The sequence below is a fragment of the Prionailurus viverrinus genome, chromosome C2, assembly GCF_022837055.1.
Source record: "Prionailurus viverrinus isolate Anna chromosome C2, UM_Priviv_1.0, whole genome shotgun sequence".
Classification (NCBI taxonomy): domain Eukaryota; kingdom Metazoa; phylum Chordata; class Mammalia; order Carnivora; family Felidae; genus Prionailurus; species Prionailurus viverrinus.
Window position 1 is genome coordinate 48,676,749 of NC_062569.1, and position 27,813 is coordinate 48,704,561.

General features: G+C 41.4%; 1 protein-coding gene across 1 annotated transcript in view; it reads left to right on the top strand.

Annotated features, from left to right (window-relative positions):
- ARHGEF26 (Rho guanine nucleotide exchange factor 26) overlaps positions 1-27,813 on the top strand; it is a 127,993-nt gene that overhangs the window by 78,465 nt on the left and 21,715 nt on the right. The window contains exons 10-11 of the mRNA XM_047875955.1: positions 6,914-7,003; positions 15,962-16,116. Of these exons, the coding sequence (XP_047731911.1) occupies positions 6,914-7,003; positions 15,962-16,116 (245 nt within the window). The remainder of the gene's footprint in view (positions 1-6,913; positions 7,004-15,961; positions 16,117-27,813) is intronic.

Genomic DNA, 27,813 nt, shown 5'->3' on the forward strand with positions numbered 1-27,813 from the left:
CAACATGGTGGCTGCCAGTGAGCTGTAGCTGAAAGAAAAGTGTGGGAAGTCTGTTTGTTTACAGATTAAAAAATCTGTGGGTACCTTTTAAATGCTAATAGGAATGTCTAGCTGAGAGAAAGCTGTAGAAGATGTAGAAGTCAGTGAGGATACTGTATGAGCTAGGCAGAGGGGGCAGAGATCATGATAGCATCAGAAGCTTCCTGAACCCTTGTAGCTACCTCATCACCTTAGAGTCTGGTACACTTTTGCACCACTTTACTGTGAGGTACACTTGACGGTTTCTTTTAATCAGGTTTAAGTTGACTGCATTTTACATATCCTCATCCTTGAGGATGTACCTACAAAATCATGGGCTTTGTGAGCTAATTTATTTTTCTAACATCTATTTTTTTCTTTGTCTTTATCTTTCTCCTTCTCTTTCTCCCTCTCTTTCTCCCTCCCCGCCTCCCTCCCCTCCCCCTCCCCGCCTCCCCCTTTCTTTCTCCGCCTCCCCCTTTCTTTCTCCCTCTCCTTCTTTCTTTCTCCCTCTCCTTCTCCCTCCCCCTCCCCTCCACTCCCTGTTTATTTTTGAGAGACAGAGACAGAGCATGAGCAGGGGAAGGGCAGAGAGAGAGGGAGACAGAATGGGAAGCAGGCTTCAGGCTCTGAGCTGTCAACACAGAGCCCGATGCAGGGCTCAAACTCACGAACCCTGAGATCATGACCTGAGCTGAAGTTGGACGCTCAACCGACTGAGCCACCAACATCCATTTTTTAATTTAGAAGTAAGATTATCTGTGCCTTAGTCCATTCAGGCTGCAGTAACAAAATACCACAGACTGGGTGGCTTTTAAACAACAGGGATTTGTTATTTCTAACAGTTCTGGAGGTTTGAAGAGTCCAAGATCAAGGTGCCAGCATGGTTGGGTGAGGGTCCTCTCTGGTGGCAGATTTCTCCTTGTAGCCTTACATGGTCAAAGGGACTATGGGGGCAGTAGGGCTTCTTTTTTAAGAACACTAATACCATTCATGAAGGCTCTACCCTCATGACTTTTTTTTTTTAATATTTTTTATTTAATTTTGAGAGAAAGAGAGAGACAGAGCAAGCAAGAGAGGGACAGAGAGAGAGAGAGGGAAACAGAGGATCCAAAGCAGGCTTTGAGCTGCCATTGCAGAGTCTAATGCTGGGCTCGAACTCACGAACCATGAGATTGTGACCTGAGTCGAAGTTGGACACTGAACCTACTGAGCCACCCAGGCGCCCCCTCTACCCTCATGACATTTAAAGCACCTCCCAGAGGTCCCACTGCCCCATACCATCAACTTTGGGGGTCAGGGGTTCACCATATGAGCTTGCAGGGGTATAGAAATTTAAACCAGAGCAATCTGCCAACCACTTAAATTCATCTCTTGCCCTATCATTGGTCTGCACAACCCACTTTGGGAAACACCGAGTGAAGAAACTTAGCCTGACATGGGTTACCTAAGGTCCTCCTGCCCATGGGCCTCTCCTCTGGACCCCATATCCCGTGCTGCCTCCTTGGAGGCAGTAGGGGAGACGGTCTTTAGGTGGAGCTACTAGAGAAGTTCTAACCTTGGATTTGAAGGACATTTTGTCAGATTTTATTTGGTTGTTACTGAGACGTTAACAAAGAATTCACACAAAAGAGGAAAGAGGAAGGTAGTAGTAGTTGTTGAATTAGGAATGATATTTAGTGTCTCCAAGAATTTCACATCCCAGTCACAGTAAGCCACAACATTCCTTCAGGCATCTCTTGTTCACTGGATTTGACACTGGTACTTGTAGCAAAGGCTGGCAAAAATGTAAGGGATCAGTGAATAGCCTTAATCTGATACTATTAGCATGCAAAAGGCACTCTGTGAAGAAATGTTGTCTTAGTGACTTGTTTTCTCTGCATTTCTTTTTCTCTCTTGAGCACAAGTTATGAGCATCAGCATTATTTCCCTAGTCTCCTAGTATTGTGTGGTAACTAAAACCACTAATACAGTCAGCTCAGGAATTAATCTTCTTTTGCATTTGTGTAGGTTACTGATGAGGAGTTACAGATTCTGGGAAAACAGTATCAGTATTTTCAACAAAAAGATTGTACACATAGAGCATTTTGTTCAAAATTAAAATGCAGGATGCCTGGGTGACTTAGTTGGTTAAGCATCTGACTTCAGCTCAGGTCATGATCTCACGGTTTGTGAATTAGAGGCCCATGTCGATCTCTGTGCTGACAGCTCGGAGCCTGGAGCCTGCTTTGGATTCTGTTTACCTCTCTCTCTACCCCTCCTCTGCTCTCTCTCTCTCTCTCTCTCTCTCTCTCTCTCTCTCAAAAATAAACATTAACAAATTTCTTAAAATTTAAAATGCAGAATTTCACTTGTTTGCTTTATCTGAAAAAGAAAGAAATTGGGAGTTCCCAGTATTTATTTTAGAGAGTGAAATTTGGTATATCAAGGTCCAAGTTTTTAGAGCCAGACTCTGTGGAAGGCCCCTGGACAAGTATCTCTGGATAGTTACTTGTTCTTAGAAAACATGAGTAATATCTTCTCTGGTAATTAAACTGCTAATGTAATGAAGTTTTTTTGCTTTTTTTGTTTTTTTGTTTTTTTGGGTTTTTTTGTTTTTTGTTTTTTGTATAGTGTGAATAATGTCATTGAGATTCCTCATACGTGTTGCTGGAATGAGAGTTACAGCTTACCGAATTTGGGGCCTTGGAAAATCTTACTGGCCTAGTTGAACAACTCAAAAGCAAGAAAGATGTTTCTCCTAAATAACAATTTGTTTACTTCTGACTTTCTGTTCACATGCTGGGGTGGAGCTAGGGGGAGGGCAATTTCCAGGGAATCTGAAGTTCAGCTGGTACACAATGATGTCTGGTGTTGAAGGAGTGGTGGTCGAGAGAGAGTTTCTTAGGCCTGTGAAGTCTTTGCTGACGCCGTTCTCTTCCATTTACTCTCCCATGGAAAAGACTAACTGCTTTCACTCTTACCTCACAAAAATGCTACCTCTGTTTGGAGATACTATTAAATTATAAGCTGTTCTCCTAGTGGCAAAATAGCCAAGTCTCTTCACTCTTCTCTGTAACTACTGCTTCAGCCATTTGCAGCAAGGTAGATGTATCTATCTGTTAACAGGGAAAGATCCCTAAGATATATTGTTACGTGAGGAACATTAAGTTGCAGAACAGTACAAATGGTGTGATAACATCTAAATAATACAATGTGTTGACGCACATATTTGTGTTATTGGTATGTAGAAACAGTTCCAGAATCATACACATCAAGCTTTGTGTGGAAGGGAGGGATTCATAAGTTTTCTGTTATGCCTTTTAGGTACTGCTCTGTAAGAATGCGTTTCAGGTTTACAGAGGTATATTTTTTAAATAAACTAGGATATTTAGAAAATTTAAGAGACCTAAAAATATATCAGTACTTTTATCAAAGGTGATGACTGTTGTCATTCTATTATACATCCTCCCAGTTGGATGTTTGTTCTAATGCCGGTGCATGGTATAAACGTACACTGAAAAATGCATTTGTGTGGTACCTGTTTGACTTACGGTTCTACAAAGTACTGCCTAGAACATTGTCTTGCATCAGTGATTGTGCTCATCTGATTATTTCTAAAGATAAATTTCTAGAACTGGGTTTACTGGAAAAAATGTAGGTATTTTTTAAAGGCCCCCAAGGGCCTTCATAAAAGGTTGTCCCCATGTTCATGGCCACCATGATATGTAAATGTTGGTCTTACTGCACACTTCTCAGCATCAGATATTTTTAATCTTTGTAAGTTTGAACGACTGAAAATATTTTATTTTCAATTTATATTTCCTTATTAGAGTGTTTGAGGTTTTCTTAAAAAAATATATATTTGTCCTAAAGAAATTAGTGAGTTAAATTTAATAAAGCTTTAACAGCTGCTGAGGGAAGTCATGGCTTTAATATACTGAGCTTGATTTTAATCAAAAACACCAGAGCACACATATCTGAATTAGTGCTCGTCCTTTTGAAATAGCCGTTAAAATGGGCTCTACTGATGAGACTGTTGGTTAAGACAGTTTGGGAACCTTTTTGTTTTTAATATGCCTTCGAAAACATTGTTTTCTGACATGGTGGCTGACTCTTATCTTTTGCTGAGGGAGTCGATATTTGAAAGTTTAAGAAATAAGATGATAACCCAAACTTAATAATGCAATTTTCCCCTATTTTATTTTATTTTATTTTTTATAAAGTAGACTTTATAATTTTTTTTAATGTTTATTTTTTGAGAAAGAGAGTGTGAGCAGGGAAGGGGCAGAGAGAGAGGGAGACACAGAATCCAAAGCAGGCTCCAGGCTCCGAGCTGTTAGCACAGAGCCCGTAGTGGGGCTTGAACCCAAGAACTGTGAGATCATGACCTGAGCTGAAGTCGTACATACTCTCAACTGACAGAGCCACCCAGGCGCCCCACCCCTCTCATTTTAAAGCAGGATTGCTATAAAGAAGCTGTTCCCTCCTCCCACCCACCTTATTTTGAAGTGATTTATAAACTGTCTCTGAAGGCAGCTTGTTCAGGCAGAAACATTTGCTGAATGTTCCTTGTGTTTTTAGGTGCTGGGTTGTGGGCACTGGGTTTACAAATAATGGAGATTTCACAATCTCTGCTTTTCATTCTTTTTGGAGAGGAAATGCCCCCAGATAAGTCTTGAAAGACGAGTAGGGGGGTATAAATCTAGTAGATAAGGAGTTGGTTGGACAGAGCGGGATGAAGGGTATTCAGGCAGAGGAAAAGGGAAGCACATGCAAAAGTGCAAAGGCAGGATGGAACGTGGGGCTTTGTCCAGAAATTTTGCAGGGCTGAGGCCCAAGATAGGAGTGGGAACAGGCTTGCAGTCAATAAGCAGTTGCCAGATCATGGTTTTACTAAGACCTAATTCTGAAAACCAAGGGGAGCTCTCTAAGGCTTTTAAGCCAAGGCATTTCATGATCAGATTTGAACTTAAAAAGATTGACAGCATTATCTGGAGGATGTGTAAGAGTAGGGTAGCAGCAAGGGATGGCAGAGAATTGGTAGGGAAGAGGGAGTTTGAGCCTGAGTTCCGGGTACAATACAAAGGGAGGGTCATGGACCGTGGAACAGCAGCATTAAGGAGGCTTTATGACTGGTTGGATATGGAGCACAAAGAAGAGGGCGGTGTCTGAGAGCTGTGAGGGCTAGGTTTTTCAGCTGCAGGGAGTGAGTGTTGGAGGTGATGGTCAGGTTTTGTTATTCTCATTCTGAGTTTGAGATGCCTGTGAGTCATCCAAGAAGAGATGTCTTCTAGGTGGAGGTAGAGCCTAGGGGACAGACCGAGTCTGGGAACGTAGATTTGGGAACTGTGAACATACTCCACGAGAGAAATTATAATAATGTCTGGAGCCATGGCTGCCTAGTTAGATTTCACTCTGACATGTCTTAATCCTTTCAGGATCGTGCAGTTTCAGATTCCTAGCCGTGATCAGGTATAGCCATCATTCCCTGCATCAGTGAACTCTTTAGGTTCAGACTTAAAGATAAGCTGTAACTGAAGATTGGGGTACCCTCCAAATCTAGAAATGCATTAGGCAATCATAAATTGTTTAAGCGTCCATCAGTAGGGGGTTGAATAAATACGTTCACAGCATAAATTGCATCATATCACGTTCCTGCTGAAAGCCTGCTGGTAAGACTTTCTCTTTGCACTTGGAATACAATCCAGATGCCTTAAGACCTTGTGTGATTTGACCCTGGCCTCTAGTTCCATCTTGTGCCATCTTCATGTGTCAGGATCTTATACTTTCTCGGGCACACCAGCACTTTGCCATCGTATACCCTTTGCTCATGGTGTTCACTCTGCCTAGACCAATGCTGTGAGGAGGTCTGGAAGGGTCTCAAGCACGGGAGTTTCTGTCTTCATGGAGTGTGGGGTTCCCCACCCTCCCAGTATGTAGATGTGTTCTTGTTCACCAACCTGGAGCTCTCTGAACTTCATAGTCAATCGCCAGCCCTCTCCCCTCCCCAGAAGTCTGGTGGGGGAGGGTGTGGTAGGGCTGAAAGTTACAACCCTCTCTGTAATCACTTGGTTGGCTCTGCTGGCAGCTGGCCGCTATCCTTAGGGCCTTTCTGAAAGCTACTTCATTAACATAAACTCAGATGCGGTTGAAAGGGGCTTCTTATGAATAAGAAGACACCCATTTCACCATCATCGCTCTGGAGCTTTTGGGAACTGGGAACAAAAGTAAATGTTATAACTAAAAATGCCCCTATGGCTCTTGTAAATAGAAATTATAAGGACTGTAGGAACTGTGTGCTGGGAACTATGAACCAAGACCAAATAAATTTTATTATAAGTCACAGGCCCTTATCAGAGGACTTTGAATGCATTCAGTTTGTAGATAATTCAGTAGTTCTAATTACACTGAAGTTCCTATCCTTGAAGAAATCACTGACCAGTAGTTTCCACCGAAGGTTTCTCTCTTTTAGCAGCCTGTGCTCTGGTCCTATGCTTTACAGGTAACAGTCTGCTTAAACTTTGCCTTTGAAGTTGGTAGTCTGCCCCAGCCATTTGGACTGCGCATCTTCCCTGGGACTGCGTGAGGTTTCCCTGGTTTCCCTGGCAAAGGAGAGGAGAGGAGGGGCAGAGGAAAGGAGCTGAAGGGTCCGAGATCAGACTGTGGGAGAGCCCTCAGAGGGCTCCTCCCAGACTTTTCAGGAGTTTTTTTTCCCCCTCTGTCCTCACATCTTAATCCACCACCTCTAACGGGGTACAATGTCTTAACTGTGTAAAACTGTGAGTTCTTTAACTGTCAGAAATGAGTCTTTGGAGCTTCCAAAGTGCAAATTATTTCCTGTGAGAGATCTGCATTTGAAATTAAGGTTTCTCTCCTTGACCTCTTAACCCTCCTTATTATTCTGTGTTCCCAGTTGGTTCGACTGTGCAATGAAGGAGCTCGGAAGATGGAAAGGACTGAAATGATGTACACCATTAATTCCCAGTTGGAATTTAAAATTAAGGTATTCTCGTATTTCTTCATAAACAGATTTATTGCTGCTCTTGCCTATGTCTTATGTAAATAGAGAGAGGTAGTTGAGGGCAACAGAGTAGATAGGAATTTGCTTTTCAAAGAAGGGCCATAAATTGACTGGAGAGGGACTGGACTGACCGAGGGAGATAGATGCAGACGGACCAGGCAGCTCTCTTGCTTATGGTCACCAGATAAAGTTGCCTTTCTCCAGGCCACAGGTTACATGTTATCTAACTAGCACATTCCCTCCCACTTCCCTCCCCCCAGGAAGATGCCAAATTTAGGGAAAAAGGTAGGTAAGAAAAATAGAATTTTGGAATGGAAAGGTGATTTCTTTAGTATTCTCAAAGTGTCCTGCAAAACAGTGGTATCCCGTGAATTGGATCACATGTTCTCCTAAATCAGATAAGGGCACTCCTCTTCCAGTTTGCCAAACAAAGGTTGTTAGTGGAAAGTTCTTTTCAAATTTGTTTTTCTTCCATAATTCTTTTTTGAATATGCGCTCCCTATTACTGCTTGTCTGACACCACTTAGGAGTGGATGACAGGATGAGTGAAAAAGAAAATGACCATTAATGGCAAATAGAGGTCCCAGTCCTTTGTTGGCTCACAACTGAGTTCTTAGTGGATGTGAATGCTCACGATTGTGATTCTATTTTATTTTGTAACTTGTAAACTTAATGAAGCAACTTAAAATGACTGGTCATATTTTTCCATAGTAAAAGTGCTCCTAAATTGTGCAGTAGAAATACAGTGATCATCATTTCATAGCCTTATGCAGAGAGCAGATTCTCTGCTATTATAGAGACACTGGTACAGTGTAACTGTATGCTTTTATTTGTATAAAAAAGGAAAATAAAGCCTGGAGAATACTTCATTGTTAACAGGGTCACTGGACTAATGGTGGTAGGATCAGGACTAGGGTCCATATATCCTGACTTGGAGATCAGTGTAAACTCTTTCACTAGAACATCGTGACTATAACTATTTAGATGTCGGAACATGACCCATAATTCTTAGAGCAGAAGGTGATAGGTACTTGCTAAAAACTCACACACACACACACACACACACACACACACACACACACTCAGTTATAATATCTTCTGCAGAAATTTACGGTAATTTCAAAACCCATCTTTCCCCCATCCTTCAAAAACGAACTTTTTTTTCTCTGTAATTTGTTTTAAGTATTTTAGAAAATATATCTAGACATCAGAAGTTTTATCTCTTCTTTTTTTAAAGTTTATGTACTTTGAGAGAGACCGAGCAAGTGGGGGAGTGACAGAGAGAGGTGGGGGATGGGGGTAGAAAGAATCACTTGCAGACTCCACAGTGGAGCCCTATGTGGGGCTCGAACTCACAAACCCTGAGAACATGACCTGAGCAGAAACCAAGAGCTAAACGCTTAACTGACTGAGCCACCCAGGTGCTACCTCCCCACCACCCCCTGCCCTGCCCATTTTTTTACAGATATAAATCCCTAACCAGTTTGATTTTTAAAGACGATAAATTCTTTACCTAACAATTTTTTTTTCTTCACTGAAAATCACTTGGCTTAAGATATCTTTTTTTATTAAAAAACATTTTTTTAAAAATTTATTTATTTTTGAGAGAGAGAGAGAGAGAGAGAGAGGGAGAGAGAGCATGTGAGAGAGTGCACGAGCAGGGGAGGGGCAGAGAGATGGAGACACAGAATCCAAAGCAGGCTCCAGGATCTGAGCTGTCAGCACAGAGCCTGATGCGGAACTCGAACTCGTGAACCATGAGACCTGAGCCAAAGTTGGACGCTCAACTGACTGAGCCACCCAGGCACCCCTTTAAGATAATCTTTTTTAAAAAATTATTTTTAAGGTTTATTTTTGAGAGAGAGCGTGAGCAGAGAAGGGGCAGAGACAGAGGGTGACACAGAATCCAAAGCAGCCTCCAGGCTTGCTGTTAGCACAGAGCCTGATGTGGGACTCGAACCCATGAACCGAGAGATCATGACCTGAGCTGAAGTCAGACGCTTAACTGACTGAGCCATCCAGATGCCCCAATTGGCTTAAGATATCTTTAAGGTCTGTTTCTCTAGAACCCAAAATTAATTTGTTATTGAAAAATGCTTACCCTAAGGGTCCTTAAAAATAAATGATTAACATCAATTAAGTTCATGAACTTTGGGTTGTTTTCTTTTGATTCAATGCTTAAAATTATTTGCGAGACTAAAGGAAGATAATCTATGTGTTGATTTTATATTGAGGTGCTTAATTCAGGTCACTTAGAAATACTCTTAAAATCTTAGGATCTTATTTCTGTAACACTTTATGGACAACAATGGACATTTTTATTCCTTTCATTTTATATTTTTTATGAAAAAAAATTTTTTTAATGTTTGTTTATTTTTGAGAGAGAGAGAGTAAGGAGCAAAGAGAGAGGGAGACACAGAACCCGAAGCAGGCTCCAGGCTCTGAGCTGTCAGCACAGAGCCCGATACAGGGCTCAAACCCACAAACCACAAAATCATGACCTGAGCTGAAGTTGGCCGCTTTAGGGGCGCCTGGGTGGCGCAGTTGGTTAAGCGTCCGACTTCAGCCAGGTCACGATCTCGTGGTCCGTGAGTTCGAGCCCCGCGTCAGGCTCTGGGCTGATGGCTCGGAGCCTGGAGCCTGTTTCCGATTCTGTGTCTCCCTCTCTCTCTGCCCCTCCCCTATTCATGCTCTGTCTCTGTCTGTCCCAAAAAATAAGTAAAAAACGTTGAAAAAAAAAATTTTTGAAGTTGGCCGCTTTAACCGATAGCCACCCAGGCGCCCCTCAGTTCATTTTAAAGATGCGAAGATAGATATTGGAAGTTCAGTGATTTGTCCAAGCACATACATTGTTTCATCACATTTTGTGAGCACTTTCTTTGTGGAAGGCAGCATGAAAACCAAAACATGATCCCTGCCCTCAAGGATCTAACAGTCTAATAGGAGACTACAGAATTACAGAGGAGTCAGCAAAGTCTACAGCTGTCACAGTAGATGAAGACAGTTGAGGGCACCCGGCTTTTTTTTTTTTTTTTTTTTACTATTATTTATTTTTATTGTTCTTAGAAGTTAGTGATTCATCACTTACATACAACACCCAGTACTCATCGCAATAAGTGCCCTCCTTAATGTGCATCACCCATTTAGCCAGTCCCTCTGCCTACCTCCTGTCCAGCAACTCTCAGTTTGTTCTCTATAGTTAAGAGTCTGTTTTACTGTTTGACCCTCCCTATCTCTTTCTCTCTCTTTCTCTCACTTTTTTTTTTTTTTTTGTGAGAACACTCTCATGGGAAGGGGGTGGTCATCCCTACCTGTGAGGCATAGAGGGGTGGGGAGCACAACCTTGTAGCAGTCAGGCGAGGCTTCATCCCAGAGTTATGTTTGAGCTGAATCTTGAAAGGCGAGTTAGGAAGAGGCTTCTGGAAGTTAAAAGCAGGAACAAATGCACAGGGCATGGCTTCAGCTGCTGTAGTCCAGCAACTGTATGTGTCCAGTGTGGGTAGGCATGAGGTGCAGGGGGAGTAAGGCAGAACCAGAGCAGTAAAAAGCAGCTCATGTGGTGCCTTGTGTGCCAAGAGGAGCAGCTGAGCAAGGTCATTTGGGAGCCAGTGAAAAGTTCTAGGCAGGGAAGTGACACTTTAGCGACATGGGAAAGTCCTTTTGAACTTATTCCAAATCCAGAAGTCATTGTTTTTTAATGTTTATTTTTTTTGTTTTTGAGGCGGGGGGAGGGGCAGAGAGACAGAGGGAGACAGAGAATCCCAAGCAGGCTCCACACTGTCAGCACAGAGTCTGATGTAAGGCTCGAACTCGCAAACTGTGACCTGAGCCAAAATCAAGAGTTGGACACTTAACTGGCTCAGCCACCCAGGTGCCCCCCAAATCCAGAAGTTATTAAAAAAAATTGATGAGTTAATTTATAGGAAAAAATTTAAAGATTTCTCTGTAGAGGGCAAAAATAAAAGACATAAAAAAGTGAAAAGAGAAATAGCAAACTGGAAAGATATTTGCAGCTCACATATTAGATAGTAGGTTAATATTTTCAACATATAAACTCAAAGTGATAAGAAAAAGATAAGGAAGACAGGGCATCTGGGTGGCTTAGTCCATTAAGCATCCAACTTCAACTCAGGTCATGATCTCACCGTTCATGGGTTCAAGCCCTGCATCGGGCTCTGTGCTGACAGCTCAGAGCCTGGAGCCTGCTTTAGATTCTGTGTCTCCCTCTCTGCCGCTTCCCTGCTCTCTCTCTCTCTCTCAAAAATAAATAAACATTAAAAAGAAAAAGATAAGGATGAAAACGCATTAGAAAATTCCAAATTAGAATTTGGACAGCTGTATGAGCTTGGACATTGCTTTATGTCTCAGTTTTCTGAACCTTACAATGGGACTGATAATGGTACTTGCCCTTGGAGTTCTTGTGAGGATAAAATTAATTTACTAGATGTAAAGGACTTGGAACAGATGTGTTTCATAGGAGGCAAGCAGTAAATATCATTCAGATTCATGGTTGGAATAGTTTCATAGGCCTGGTGGGCATGTTGCAGTGCTGGAGAGTGAATAGGATGTGAGACTGTTTAGACAGATTTGGCTTTTCATCTAACAACCTTGGTGGGAGGAAGGGAAATGAGGGTTATAGGGGAAAAAGTCGGTCACCAAACTGAGATCAGAGACCAGTTTGTGCCTCAAATCCAGTGTTTTTTCCACTAGACCACAGCTTTCTCTAGAAGTTGCCTCCACAGAGTTGAGGAGGATTATTTTTTGGCTTGTCATGGGAAGTTTGGCCTTATAAATAAATACATGGGGAAGTAGAGGATTGTCGCGCTACACCATAAGCTGTAAGTTAAGAGTAATTGAGTGGGGTGGTGTTGTATTGGTGGGTGGATGGATTTGCTGGTCATTGTTTGGGGGCCTTGCTAATAAGTAGAAGTCTAGGATATAGCAGACAAAATGCAGAACCCTAAGGTGTTAAAAAGATCACAAGAGACTCTTAAATATAGAGAACAAACTAAGGGTTTCTGGAGGGGAGGTGGATGGGGCAATGGGCTAAATGGGCGAGGGGCATTAAGGAAGGCACTTGTTGGGATGAGCACTGGAGGTTATATGTACGTGATGAATCACTAAATTCTACTCCTGAAACCAGTACTACACTATATGTTGACTAACTTGGTTTTAAATAAAATTTAAAAATGTATATATATTATTAAAAAAAAGTCTTTGTGCTATGAAAGATGGTTTGGTGGTTTTTCAAAAAGTTAAACATAGGGTTACTATATGACCCAGCAATTCCATTCCTAGGTATATACTCAAAATAATTGAAGACATTTGCTCAAATGAAAACTTGTACACGAATGTTCATGGCAGCATTATTCATAATAGCCAAAAAAGGGGAAACAACCCAAATGTCTATCAACAAAATAGGTGAATCGATAAATAAAATGTATATTCATACAATTAAATAGTGTTTAACCATAAAGTACTAAAGTCTGATACATGCTACCACATGGATGAACCTCAGACTTGAAAGTCCTGTACTATATAATTCTGTTGATGTGAAGTATTCAGAACAGGCCAAGGTATAGAGTTAGAAGGTGGATTAATGACTGCCAGGGCATGAGCCAAGGATGGGAAGGCAGAATGGAGAGTGACTAGTTATTGCATGTGGGGTTTCATTTTTTTAAATCTTTGTTCATTTTTGAGAGAGAGAGAGAGAGCAAGCAGGGGAGAGGCAGAGAGAGAGGGAGACACAAAATGTGAAGTAGGCTCCAGGCTCTGAGCTGTCAGCACAGAGCCTGACACAGGACTTGAACTCACAGGTGAGATTATGACCTGAGCTGAAGTCTGATGCTCAACCGACTGAGCCACCCAGGTGCCCTGGGGTTTCTTTTTAGGGTAATGAAAATGTCCTGGAATTAGGTAGTGATGATCATTGCACTGCATTGTGAATGTACTAAAAATCACTGAATTATATATACACTTTAAGATGGTTTAATGATGAATTTTATCTCAACTAAAAAACAATTTAGTCTTCAGTGGTTCTTCTTTGTCTTACTGGCCCATAAAATCAGTTAAATTTTATGCTGAGACTAGTTTTCTAGGAAAAAAAGAATGGAAACTCTTTTCTCCATAGGAATTATTTCAGTACTTTTAAGGATATATTTTTATTCATGGATTTCTTTTCCAATGTTGGTTCTAGTTAGAGTTTCTTAACTAGAAGAATTCATTTATTCTGACTTTGGATTGTTTGGATTCTTTTCTTTGGATCATTTCAATAGTTTCTTCCTTTAAAAAAAAAAAACACAAAACTGTCTGAGGGGCACCTGGGTGGCTCAGTCTGTTAAGCATCTGACTTAGGCTCAGGTCATGATCTCGCGGTTCATGAGTTCATGCCCCACCTCGGGCTCTGTACTGACAGCTCAGAGTCTGGAGCCTGCTTTGGATTCCGTGTCTCCCTCTCTCTACCCCTCCCCTGCTCACATTCTCTGTCTCTCTGTCTCTCTCTCTCAAAAATAAATAAACATTAAAAAAATTAAAAAATATGAGTTTAATCTTCTAACAATAAATTTTGAAACAAAAAACATTTATAACATTAGATTTTTATTTTCCAAAAAAGCATTGACCTCTTGAAAGCCACTGTGGATTTTAGATCTTCATTAGAAATTTATTTTTGCCTCATGGAATATGAGGAATCCATAAAAATCAATCTATTTTAAAAACAATGCAGTTTAAAAAAACTTTCTTCTCCCATCTCCTACACCAAGAACAGTTGTAGGGTGGCATGTATACTGGAACCTAACCACAACACTGTCCTTGGTTTATCCTGTAGAGTTACACGAAATACAATGATAGCCCTGGGCTCCCAGTAATTGCAGCCCTTCCCAGGACCAAACCCGACATGCGATCCCTTGTGGTGACCTCTTGGGTGTGCTGGTGGGGTCCTCCGGAGTTATCTAAGCATCTCTCTGTCTGTCTTTGGTCTTTAAAGTCTCAGCCATCTCAGTTGGATAATCGTTTGATTTGAAATTTGGGGGCTGGAAACTCCATGAGTTTCCCTTAATAGCCAGCTTTGAAAGTTTGAGGTCAGCCATAATCTTTCATCTTCCTTTTAAACCTTCAGGAAAATAGTATGTAACTGATGAGCAACCTCCTTATAAAAGTCCCTTTATAAAAGTAAAAAAAAAAAAAAAAAATGAAATCCTTTCTTAGCTCTTATTTCCTCTTTAGTATCTTCCTCTAGCTATTTTTATTCACTGTTCTCTGAAAAGGATGACATTTGGTTGGACCATACTACTATACTATAGTTATGTTTTGTGTGTCCAAGAACTCTTGCTTATTCTATGGATACAGTTTTTTTTTTTTTTTTAAATCAGATTTTTGGCAGTAAGCATTTATGGTAACTTTAAAAAGAAAAAAAAAAAGCACCCAAGGATAAGGATTGTTCTTTGGCTTTGAGTTTTCCAGTTGGAAACTAGGTGCTGGGTAAAGAAAAAGCAGTATGTAATTCCTTGGATAGAGCCTTTTCTATGAGATTAAGGTGGATTATTTTGGAAAAGCATTGTTTTCACAGTCAGAAAGTGGCATGATGCCTTCAGAGATGAATTTCCATGAGGAAAACTGCTATAAACTTAAGAACCGGTGTTCTCCAAAATATGGCTTAGTAGGTAATCAGTAGACAAAACATAGTTTGTGGGGAGTTTTTCTTTCTGAATAAAATCTTTTTAAAAAAATTTTTTTAATGTTTATTTTTGAGAGAAAGAGAAAGACCAAGTACGAGTGGGGGAGGGGCAGAGAGAGAGGGAGACACAAAGAGGCTCCAGGCTGAGCTGTGAGCACAGAACCTGATGTGGGGCTTGAACTCACAGACCACGAGATCATGACCTGAGCCAAAGTCAGACGCCTAACCAACTGAGCCACCCAGGCACCCCTTGAACAAAGTCTTTTTATTTATTTTTTTTTATTTACAACAATTTGTTACTAATTTTTATTTTTGAGAGAGAGAGAGAGAGAGAGAGAGAGAGAGAGAGAGAGAGAGAGAAAGAAAGAATGAATGTAAGTGGGGGAACGGTAGAGAGAGAGAGGGAGACACAGTACCCAAAGCAGGCTCTAGGCTCTGGGCTATCAGCACAGAGCCTGACTTGAGGCTCAAACTCACAGACCATCATGACCTGAGCTGAAGTCAGATGCCTAACCGACTGAGCCACCCGGGCACCCCTTGAATAAAGTCTTTTTATTTGTTATTATTTTTTATTTAAAACAATTTTTTAAATTTTTATTTATTTTGGAGAGAGAGAGAGAGAGAGAGAGAGAGAACATGAGCAGGGGAAGGGTAGAGAGAAGGAGACAGAGAATCCGAAGCAGGCTCTGAGCTGTCAGTGCAGATCCTGATGTGGGGCTTGAACCCATAAACTGCGAAATCCCGACCAGAGTCGAAGCTGGATGCTCAACCAGCTGAGCCACCCAGGCACCCCTGAATAAAGTCTTTTTAGTTCATAGAATGAATGCAGATCTTTTTCGTTTGTTAACTACAATAATCGTATATTCAGATTCTGATTTGTGGTGTTTAAAGTAACTACAGTTGATACTGATGGATTTCGTTTTGCGGCTTTTCAGTTTTAAGGGACTCCTTGTCAGTCTTCCTTTTCAGGTGAGAGTTAATGGAAGGGTAATAATATTTGGCTGACTCAATAAAATTTTCTCATTGAGTTTTAGTTATAGGCAAATAAATAGGTTTTTCATATTGTAAAATAATTGTTCTCTTTTTATTTACTCTTGAAGAATGTACTGTACTTCTTTAATTATATTTCACTATTATATACTTACAAGTAATGATGTATCCCATGATATGTATCATTTGTTTCGATGTGAGTTTTTATTTTCCCTTCCACAGTCTTAAAAGGACTTTAATTTGGCTTCATACACTGAGTTTTTCTCGTTCTGCAGCCTTTTCCTCTAGTCTCCTCTTCCCGGTGGTTGGTGAAAAGAGGTGAATTGACAGCCTACGTGGAAGACACGGTGCTCTTCTCAAGAAGGACATCTAAACAGCAAGTCTACTTCTTCCTCTTTAACGACGTACTCATTATCACCAAGAAGAAGAGGTAAACCCTTTTGTGAGGTTGCTGGCTGTACATCCAGCGTTAAGGCTCTGTAATTCAAATGCCTTTTAGGGGTGATTATCCTTTAAAAGCTTGTGAGGTTAGACGCATAATTTCTACATGTGGAACCATGAAGGAAACCATGTTTCATTGTCTTCAAATTACATCCACAGTTAAGCATCAAATCATTGTCAACATCATCATCCCAGCCAACCTCTGTTGAGCTTTTATAGTGTGCAAGCCACTGTTCTGAGCATTTGACACATTTGTGTCGCTGGATTCTCACCAAGTCCCTGGGGAGGTAGCACTCTTATTATTCCCCATCAGCTTTTTTCAAACTTCGTCTGCCATAAAACTGTTGTATAAAACAAACAGATCAAAGTAGCTCCAGTTCAGAACAAGCTGGGATGCAACTCTAGTGTTTGTAACTTAATTTAAAATCCACTGCTCTTAACGAAAGTCTCCCTGTGACTGGGAAAATGACAATAATACACCAGTACTTCCTTCTGAAGGGACTAAAGTAAATCATTTGGCAGAATGTTCCTTCTTACTTTGGACTTTTGGTTGTATATTCATGTTCCATTGTAGGAAGACATCCGGGAGGAATACTGTACAAACTTTTTTTTTTTTTTTACACTATTTGTTCTAACTATCCCTACTCAAAACACACACACACACACACACACACACACACACACACACACACACACACACACTCCCCTCGGCTCTGCCTTTAGCGAACATTCTTCATAAGTGTATCCAATGTATATAGGGTTGTAAAGTATTTTTCTACTGGTCCTTCATAAATATTCTGTATTTTCTAGAATATGAACTTAGGGGAGAAACATACATCCGTGGTGTGTTTCCACATAGGAAGACCAGGATGGTGGGCTGAATTACTGCCATATAATAGGAGTATGGGCAGTACATGGGGTCCAGTTTAGACAAGATGAAGAAGAGAATCATGGTAGCAGACTTGTATGGATACATAAAATAAATGTACAGATGTATCATGAGATAGTTAAATTCTCCGTCTGAGTTGCTGACAGTTTAGCTTGAAAATTCAAACTAAATCAAGACAGAGTCTGAGCTTTCCTTTTTGCTCCTTTTAATCAGACTGCATTATGACTTATTTCACTTGCTTGGCTGTCTAGCTGAGCTGAAGACTATGAAAAGCCATCATATGACTATGATAAATACATAAAAATGCCGATTAGTGTTTTTCATACTTAGGAAAATAGTGTTTCCGTAACTTCAAGAAGAAATGATTTCTTGTACCTGCGGAAGTGTAAATAGTTCTAATAGCTGAGTAGGTTTTTATAAATAAAATTGGAGAGGGATTATAATTTCAGATTTTTGTGTTTTGTTGGTATCCTCTGAGATAGCATGTTTCTTCAGGCTTTCTTTGAGATGTGTTGTCTTTAGGGCAAGTAGTTCTGTGGGACTCTTCAAATGCCATTGCCCTGGACTTTTAACATCTTCCAGCTGTTGAAATATTTGTTCTGTCTCAATGGACCAAAAGCTTTAGCTAAACTTCTTATTTTAATGATAAAATATACATTGACAGTAGGAAGCCAATTTTAATTATAAATGTACCTTTGATAATGATGTCTTCAATGACTTGATGAAAACGTTAAGGGTATTTAAACTAGTAGAATACAACTTTTACTCTCGAACTTGACTAGAACTACCCAATAAAGGCAGACATTTGACCTTCAGAATTAAGGTATATACCATTCTACTTAGCAGTGTGCTTTGTCCTCCACAGCAGATTCTGCCATTACTGCATAAGGAACCTTGCTTTCCTAGCTCTCTCACGTTTATTTGCTCGGGTATGTTCAAACTTGTCTTATTAGTAAATGAAACAACAAAATCTACAGCGCCAGGGAAGAGGCCAGCCTTGGTACCTAACTTTGCCTTTACCCAAACTGGGATTTCTTTTGCCCCTACCAGTTAGCTCATCATATTTCTAAGGTGCTCTTGACAAGGAGAATAGCATTGGAGGCTCAAGTTGTTTATGACCCGAATACCTGGTGAGGGTGACAAGCAGACCACAGAGACTTGATAAACAGGCTTGGTTAAAAATGTACAGTATGTGCAGCCGTATTTACACTGTTGCTTCAATGAAGCAAGTGCAAATGCTTCGCATGCCAGAGGCAGCAGCGAAGGAGATACAGCAGCTCTGAAGAAGGCAATAATTTCGGCTTGGCTACAAGGTACAGATAAAGGATACTTACGTGTGCCAGCCCCATAGGACCCATGCAGCCACCCACTGCCTAATTGTAATGCCAGGGTTCAGCCAAGGGGCTTAGCTGCTGGGTCTCCAGTGGGTTTCAGCTTCAGGGAGGCTCCTGGCCACCGAGGGAGGGCAGTTACTCTTCCTCCTCTGACCCAGTCTGGCAGATGGTTTATGCTGAGCTCGTTCCACAGACTGCCTCGTGTGTGGCCTCCTCCGCTTCACGGTGCGTGTATTAGTGCTGGCGCTTGCAGAGCGCTTAGCGACCGTGGGGCTGTCTTCTAGGTCAGGGATTTTCACCTTTTCTAGCATATCAGAGGAGGTTTATGGGGCACCTGGGTGGCTTAGTGGGTTAAACGTCCAACTCTAGATTTCGGCTCAGGTCATGATCTCGCAGTTCATGGGTTTGAGCCCCGCATCCGGCTCTGCGCTGACAGCACGGAACCTGCTTGGGATTCTCTGTCTCCCTCTCTCTCTGCTCCTCCCATGCTTGTGCTTTGTCTCCTTCAAAAAATAAATAAACGTTGGGGTGCCTGGGTGGCTCAGTCGGTTAAGCGGCCTACTTCGGCTCAGGTCATGATCTCACGGTCCGTGAGTTCGAGCCCCGCGTCACGCTCTGTGCTGACCACTCAGAGCCCGGAGCCTGTTTCAGATTCTGTGTCTCCCTCTCTCTGACCCTCCCCCGTTCATGCTCTGTCTCTCTCGGTCTCAAAAATAAATAAACGTTAAAAAAAAATTAAAAAAAAAAATAAACGTTTAAAAACAAATAAAATATCAGAGGAAGTTTAAAGTCTCCGTTAGCCCTGGGATATTTGCAGATCACTGTATTCATAGACTGTCCTACCAGATTTCTGCAGGATATGTGACCAGATAGACTCTTCTGGATGAGAAAGTGAATTCTTCGGTGGTTGAAGATTTGGCTGCGGGATACGTGGGTACTTCTAGAGCAGAGTTCTCAAGTCGGCACTGTTGAGGCCACACAGTTCTTTGTCACAAGGGCTGCCCTGTGCTTTGTAGGTTGTTTTAGCAGCATCCCTGGCCTCTCCTTGCTAGCAGCACCTCCTTCTCAATGGTGACAACCAAAAAGGTCTCCAGACATCGTCATGTGTCCCTGGGGCGCCAAATTACCCCCAGCGGGGAACTACTGTACCACAGTCACGGCAGACTGTGAACCAGCACTGCCTTCAGAGTACTGAAGGTGTGCAAACCTATCAGACCTGACACAGCCGTGACAGGAATATTGTAAGAAAGGAATAGATTGCCAGGTTAATGAATAATAACTCATTTGTGCCTCATAATAACTTATTTATGATGATCGATTACAGTGTGTAGGCTAGACTATACCTGTGAACAACCTTAGAGACCAAGTAACTATAGTCTGGTCTCCAGAAATGTAAAAACTGAACCTAAGACCTAAACACTTCACATTCTCCAAAGCCTTATTTTTTTTAATGTTTATTTTTTGAGAGAGAGAGACAGAGACAGAGTGTGAATAGGGGAGGCACAGAGAGAGAGGGAGACACAGAATCGGAAGCAGGCTCCAGGTTCTGAACTGTCAGCACGGAGCCTGATGCGGGGCTCGAATCTATAGACTGCGAGATCATGACGTGAGCCGAAGTCAGACGCTCAATTGTCTGAGCCACCCAGGCTCCCCAGCCAAAGCCTTATTTTGTAAGGTAGTTAACCACCTTATTCTCGTTCAGTGCCTTATATCTGGCTTCAGTCTCCCCTCCCAATTTCTTCTGAGACAAAATGCAGATCCCCCTCTGTTCGTTTTCATCGGCTGCGGTAGCAAAGAGTGACAAACAGGATGGCTCAAGACCATGGGAATGGATCGTGTCGCAATTCTGGAGGCAGAGGTTCGAAATAAAAATACTCGCAGGGCCATGTTCCCTCTGAAGTCTCTGCAGAGAATCCTGCCTCACCTCTTGCAGCTTCTGGTGGCCCCTGGGCTTCCTTGGCTTACAGTAGCGCAACTTGAGTCTCTGCCTCTGTCTTCACACGGCCTTCTGTCTGTGTCCCAGTGTATCTCAAAATCCCTCTGTCCTTATAAGGATGCCAGTTACTGGATTTAGGGCCTACTCTGCTCCAGGATGATCTCACCCTAACTTGATTACATCTGCAAAGACCTTACTTCTAAATAAGGTCCCATGTACAGGTCTCAGGGGCTAGACTTTTCGAGGACACAGTTCAGCTCTCTACATTGCCCAGACCATCACCACTGTTGAATTATGATTATAATCAGATAAAAAAAAAAATGTGCTATAAGCCAGTTCTAGAACACACCTTTTTTTTTTTTTTAACATCAATTGATGATGCCATTTCTCATAATTTTGGAATGTCCTCATGGTCACGTGACTTGAGCACCTGTATTTTGAGGGCTCCTAGGTCACCTTCATCCACATTTTCTCTCTCACACCTGTTCCTTGTCCAAAGTCTCCCCTTCCTTTGTTCAAGCCACCTCCATGCATTCAGGTCCTCCTCAATAAACCCAAGAGATTACTTTGGTTCCTTGTCCACAGGTGTTCCCCTATCCAGCCAATACCAACCTCATAAGCAGCCCGTGAAATTGCTTTTCTCCTCTCACAGGGCTACTGCCCTTGTGGGGCCACCTTGAATTCACCTGTGACACACACCCGACTGGAGTCCGGCCATCGTCCTCCGTCCGCTTTACGTTCCACAGCCAGAGTCTGCTTTTTATTTTCTCATTTTAGTTTTTTAGAGTGTGCTTTTTGAAAGGCACATCTACTCAGTTCATCCTTGTAGATGGCCCTTCTATGGCCTTTCCTTGCAGTAGCCTCACTGAACCCCTTTTTAGCCACCAGGACCTGGCACATGTTTCTTTGCCTGGATTCTCTCCCTCCCCACTGATCCACTCCACCCAAGACTTTTCTAGGCAAAGCCCTTTTTATTCTTTAGGTCTTCAGTTAATTGTCACACCCCCTGGGTGCTATGATCCAGTCCTCTGGAGTGGGTTCAGTTCTGTTGCTTTATGGTCCCATAAAACCCTGTACTTTCTCTGTGGTAACATTTGTGTTACTGGGTGTTCATATCTGTCTTGTTGACCTTTGTATCCTCAGTGCATAGCCCAGCATCTGGCCCATAATGATCATTTATAAATATCTGTTAAATTGGAATCGATTGTGTAAATATAAACAGTTTGAGTGAATGCATTACTCAATGGGCAGACCCCTGCATTCCATCCCCAAGCTAAAATTACTTTGAATTCTCCCTTATTTTTAAAAGATGATTTTTTTTTGTATTCTCCATTACAGATTCCTATTTATTTATTTGTTTGTTTGTTTATTTGATTTTAGAAAGGGGGTGGTACCTCGGTGGCTCAGTCAGTTAAGCGTCTGACTTCGGCTCAGCTTATGATCTCACAGTCTGTGAGTTCAAGCCCCATGTTTGGCTCTGTGCTGACAGCTCAGACTCCGGAGCCTGCTTTGGATTCTGTGTCTCCCTCTCTCTCAAAAATAAACACTAAAAAAAAAAAAAAAAATTCAAAGAGAGAGTGCAAGCAGGAAAGAGGGGCAGATGGAAAGGGGGAGGGAGAGAGAGAGAGAAAGAGATTGAGATCTTAAGCCTGACACAGGGCTCGATCCCATAACTCTAGGATCCTGATCTGAGTCAAAATCAAGTGTCAGATGGTCAACTGACTGTGCCACCCATGTGTCCCATTATATATTAACCTTAATTAACTTTGGCAAATACAAATCTGGACCTGTGTTTATCACGTGGTTTTTCATATCTCTGAGCTTTACCTATAAACTTACCCAATGATGCCACATAACCTCAATTTCAAAAACATTTAGGACTGTATTTGCAAAACTGCTTTATAGAGGAAGTGTTTTCAGACCTGCTTTTATTTTGTACTATTGTATCAGTTAATGTTTTGAGCTGCAAGTAAAAGTATAGTTATACCAAGGAGTTTAAATAAAAAAACTGTTCACTTATCTCTCTGTCTCTGTCTCTGTCTCTGTCTCTGTCTCTCTCTCTCTCTCTCACACACACACACACACACACACACACACACACACACACACACACCAAGTCAGGTGAGCTTGGGAAACCCTGCGTACTCCATTTCTCTTTGAGAGATTCAATGTTGGATCACTTAGGAAAGCTTTTTTTAATATGTAACAGAACCTTCAAATAACAGTGGCTCAAACACTGAAGACACTTACTTCTGTAGGCAAACATGCTAAGGGGAGGCAGTCTGGGTCCAGTGTCATGAGTAACCCAACCCCATCTCTTCTTCACCTGCATGCAGCGAGCTCTTTTCACTTTTTGCCCCCATGCATATAGCTTCAGGGCTGCAGCTGGTTTCTGCAGGTCCAAACATCATGATTTCATTCAAGCACCTAGCAGGGAGGCAAGGCTGAGAAGGAAAGGCTGACCAAAGGGACTCCTTCCTTAAGTGGCTTTTCTTTTTTATCAGCAGAGGAAAACCTTTCCCAGACAGTGCCCAGGAGGCTTCTTATGTTTCATGGGTCAGTCTTGGGTCACAAGACTTGTCATCAGTAGAAGAGAGGCTGGGAACGCCAGCATAAGACAAAGGGGAACAGGAGAGCCATGATTGTTCAGGTTCAGCCATGCTGCACCCCCTGCGGCTGGACACACTGGGACTTGGTAGACAAGAAGCAGGGGAGGCTGACAGCGGATTAGATGATAGACAGTTCCAGCCACAACCGGGAAATCATCTTTTCCACAGAACACTAACATACAAGTAGTGTGGGGAAAAAAAGAAGAGCTCTGTAAAAGAACTAATGCCTTGCCTTTCAGATAAATGCAGGAAGGGGGTGGGGGATTAGTTCAAAGAGGCCGGAAGTGATTGGAGACTCGGAACCCACTTCCTTTTGGCTGGTGTTAGTCATCCAGCTGTGGTTCATGTGAGTATCTTGGTAGTACCTTTTTGTCCCCACCAGCCCAGATGTGTCCTCCAGCATGTTTGAAGCACACAGATGTATGGGCCGGGTCTGGGTGTCCTGCACAGCACCAAAAGAATGCAGAAATCTAGTCTAGTCTTGTTATCTATAACAAGAAAGTATAGTAAGTATAGTCATGTTCTGATTTGTGTTTTCATTCTGCTCAATTCTCTGCCCACGAATGATCCAGCTCTGATGTTTTCGGGTACTCCCTGCAGCTAGGTGAGTTGTAATAGTAATAATGATGACAAGAACCCATATTATCGAGCACGTACAGTACACAGAGTGCATATGCAACATACTGTCAAGTTGCTATAGCAACGTAGTATTAGTAGTATTTCCACTTTACGACTGTGGACACGGAGGCAGAGAGAGAAAGGCTCTTCCAAGGTCTCTCAGAAAAGACCCAGGATTCTAATCTGAGTCTCTGACTCCAAAGCCTCCTCTCTGAACAATTTCTTTATGTTCATTATGTTTTAACTTTATTTTTCTAGAATATTTTCACCTTTCCTCATCCTGTAATGTCATTGGGGAAATACAGCCTAGAAGCTTGCACCTTTTATTTTGAGAAACACCCTTACTAATCTTAGGAGGAAATTAGAACCGGTACCAAATTGCATTTGCGAGCTTTCCTCTGCCTTTTAGATAACCTAGCATCAGAGTACAGGGAAGAGAGTTTCGTTTTTGTAACATTTCCTTCCTGAAGACATTTAAGGCAGTAGGTTTTCATTTCCTGATTCCTGGTTCCATAATGTTACATATATTGACATAACTTGAACTCTAAGACACATTACAAATCCTGAGGGCTTAAAAAAGGATTTTCTATAATGGATTACTACCAGATCATGATCCACAAGTTCAGGGACTTAAGTTAGAACTTGAGTGTTCCCAAGCAGTTTGAATGCCCAGTGGCTTAAAGCTGTGCAGGCTCCCTGCAAAGGGTCACAGCCTGGCTTGACCTCGTTTTGAGTTTTTCCATTTTGAAGTCTTTCCTATTATAGAGAGCTCAAGTCACCTGACATTGTCTCTCTTCCTCTGCAGAATAAATTTCTTCCTCAGGAAATTAACTTTTAAGAGAATCTTGGTTAAAGATTGAGTGGTTTGGGTATCATTTCCTCTAATTTGTAGGAAGAGTTGACATTGCTGTTCAATGTTGAAAGCTGTGGTGACTGGGAAGCACAATATCAATGTCTGGGGTTGAGTAGAACTGGGCTCAAGTCCTGGCCATGTGACCTTGGGCAAGTTACTGTTAATCTTTTAGAGCCTCAGTATTATCATCTGTAAAATGGGTCTAATGGTTCATCATCTTCATGGAATTTCTGTGAGAATTAAATAAGATAATGCACATAAAGACAGCAAATAGTCTTTGCTATGTGACTGATACATGCTGAGTATCATTATTATCCCTAGTCATTGTATTTTTCTCTAAGGATCTTGGCACAAATTAAGTTATTGCCCTTCTTCTAGATTATTTTACAGTTTTAAAAAATGGTTTGAGACCTTTGCCGTTGCTATACATCTGAAGGTTGTGGTACACTGTGGAGTCAGACATGATTTATGGCCCCCAATACGTGATCTTAGAAATACACGTGTTTAACTCAGTGCCTCTTCCTCCCCGTTCATGTCAGATGGCAAGGATAACCATTGATCTATGTTTATTCCTTTATAAGTTGATGTTACTCATGTGTACACTTCTCTAGTATCAATTGTCTTGCAATATCCCTCACAACTGATTAGGAGACAGTATAAGTTTGTGGCTGAAAAAAGTGAATTCGGTGTATTTTTTTCCTTTCATTCGAGGAAGCCAGTGGAAGTAAACCTGAATATAAAGATTACTTAGTAATTTGTAGTAATCCTGTTGCCAATTTAAGAGGCTGCCTACTTGCTCTTTAGAGCTTGCTTAGTTGTAGTTATGCCAGAGAGAAAGCTTCAGGAAGGTGGTAACAGCCTCTTGGACTTGCCCATCTCCTTTTTTTAAGGACCAGGGGTTCAGGGCATCCCATGGGCGCAGGGTCCTGGGCTGTGGAATCTGGAGATCGGTGTTGAGAGGAATGAGGCCTTTCTAGTCCTGTGATGCGTCACTAGTCATGTTTTTTGGTGACCATGAATCACAGCAGATCCTTATCTTACCAACAAATGTGGTCCTTACAACTATTTGTTATATTCTTGACAATGAAATAGCAAGCATATGGCATGTTTGTTAGTCTTCAGAATTATTTTGAAGGCCTGAACAAGTAAGACTGAACTCGGTTTCTGGATAAATACCATGCCTTGTTTTGTTGGAGTACTTGCCACATTATGAATTTCTTGAGATACATATTTAGTTCAAGTTATGCTCTGTTCACTTGCCCATTTGCAAAGTGCATGCAATTATCAAGCCTTGAACAAAATGTCAAGCAATTGAAATGCATGATCTGTCAGGAAAATTAAAAATAATAGCTAACATTTACTGGTTGTGAGTCAGGCATGACTGTAAGAACTTTACTTCCAACAGAATAATATATGACTTATATTTACAAGTAATAAATATATTACTATATCACTTAGTTCTCACAACAATCCAAGGAGATTGGTATTGTTATCCCCATTTTACAGATGAGAAAGCTAAAACACCAAGGGGATCAGTAATGTGCTCAAGATCATGAAGTGAGTAAGTGATAGAATTGGGATTCTCACCAGGCATTCTAAATCAAGTCTCTACTTTTATCTGTTGTACTACACTTCATTACTTTAAAATTGCACATTATTTCCCTAAATACTTGTTTGTATTATTCTAAAACTAAGCTTTAAAGTTTAGTGAAATCAATGTCAGTCATGTGACATAATGTTTCAATCTCTTAACTCAAAATAAATTTCAGTATAGACCAATAGTCTCCATTCCAGAAATGTTAACTAGGGTATTTTTATTCTAGTTAAGCACAAGATCAGATATAGGGATTTAGAAATCATGTTTTCGGAAGGAGAAGAGAAATTAATGGAAATTTGCACCAGAGGAATTCATATGCATGTCTTAAAGGAAAATAGGAAGAAACTCTGATTTTATCAAACCTCATCCAGTCATGTGAATCAACAGGCGGGGAGAATGGCAGAGCCATTATAAATCCTGAGAGAACAGCAGGGGTCTAGGAGAGGATCTTGGAGAACGACCCAAAAGGAGGATGACTTAGAAATGTTACACAAGCATGAGAAGAGGAAGGTAGAGTTTCAGGATGTCACAGTACTCCACATCATCAAATTTTGTAGATGTCAAGAACAGTGAAATTCAAGTCATTGGGTTTGGTGGGATGCTGGGCCATGCTGGCCTTGGGGAGCAGTTTCACTGGCACGTAGGCACAGGGTCTGAGAAACCAAAAATGCAGGCAGTGAGTAGCTCAGGAGATGTCTGTCTTGCACCAGCAGATTCAGGTGAAGGTTTTTCAGGACAGGGCAACTGTGTGCATGTTTTAAACGAAGTCTCTGGAGCTACTTACTGCATAGGTAAAAAATAAACATCACTATCTTGATGTATGCGAAAAATCATATTGTTTTGGATAATTCATTGATAGCATCAATTCTTTTAAATTTAACTCTTTTATGAAAAGAAGAATTGGAGGTGCTAGTTGGGTTTCCATCTGTCAGATTTTGGCTATAAAAGAAAGTCCCATACCAATGCCATGGTAAAATATGAGACAACTCCTAGGGCTGAGGAGCAGTGGGTTGTGGGAAAGCTGGCCTTCACAATCAACCCTTCCCCTCACTTCCCCCATCACATCTTTCCTTTCATATGTATGGCTCCATCTTGGTCAACTAGCCTATTTCCCATTCCTGGTCATCCTTAATATGTACTTAAAGTAAAGGGTTTGCTAATAAAGGTTAAGTTGGGAACTCTCTCTAAGGTATTTGCATGTTTAAGAGTACCCCCCACCTCCAATCACAAGGCAAGTCCAGATGGGTCTGTGCCTAGGAGAAAGACCTGTTCTGTCACCACCTCTTCCTCATGACTCTTAATGGACCCAGAGCTTGGGTCCAAGGAGATGATCCTGGTTACTGAATGAGATTGGGATCCCAAAATTTTTTTTTTCCAGATGTTTCTTCAGATGTTCCAATATTATTTGTTGACTAACTTGTCAATTTCCTACAGATTTGAAATGTCACCTCTACCATGTCCTAAATTCCCAGATGTGTTTGGATCAGTTCATGAACCCACTCCTCTGTTTCACTAACCCATCTGTCAATTCATCCCCAGGCCCAGTCTTCGAATTACTGTAGTTTCACAATATGCTTTTAATATGTCATAAGGCTGGATGGCTCTCATTCTTTCCCATAATCTTTCTGACTGTGTTTACGTGTTTATTTTTTGTACGTTTTACAAAGATCAGCTTGACTGTTCCCATTCTTCACCACATCCCAAAAAACCCTGTTTGTACTTTGTTGTGATATGATAAAGTTATATTTTAATTTAGAAAGAATTGGAACCTCTGTAATATCAAACTTCTGTATCCATTCAGGCTTTCTTCTGAAGTATAGCAGAAACTGTTTTCATATAGCAGAAACTTG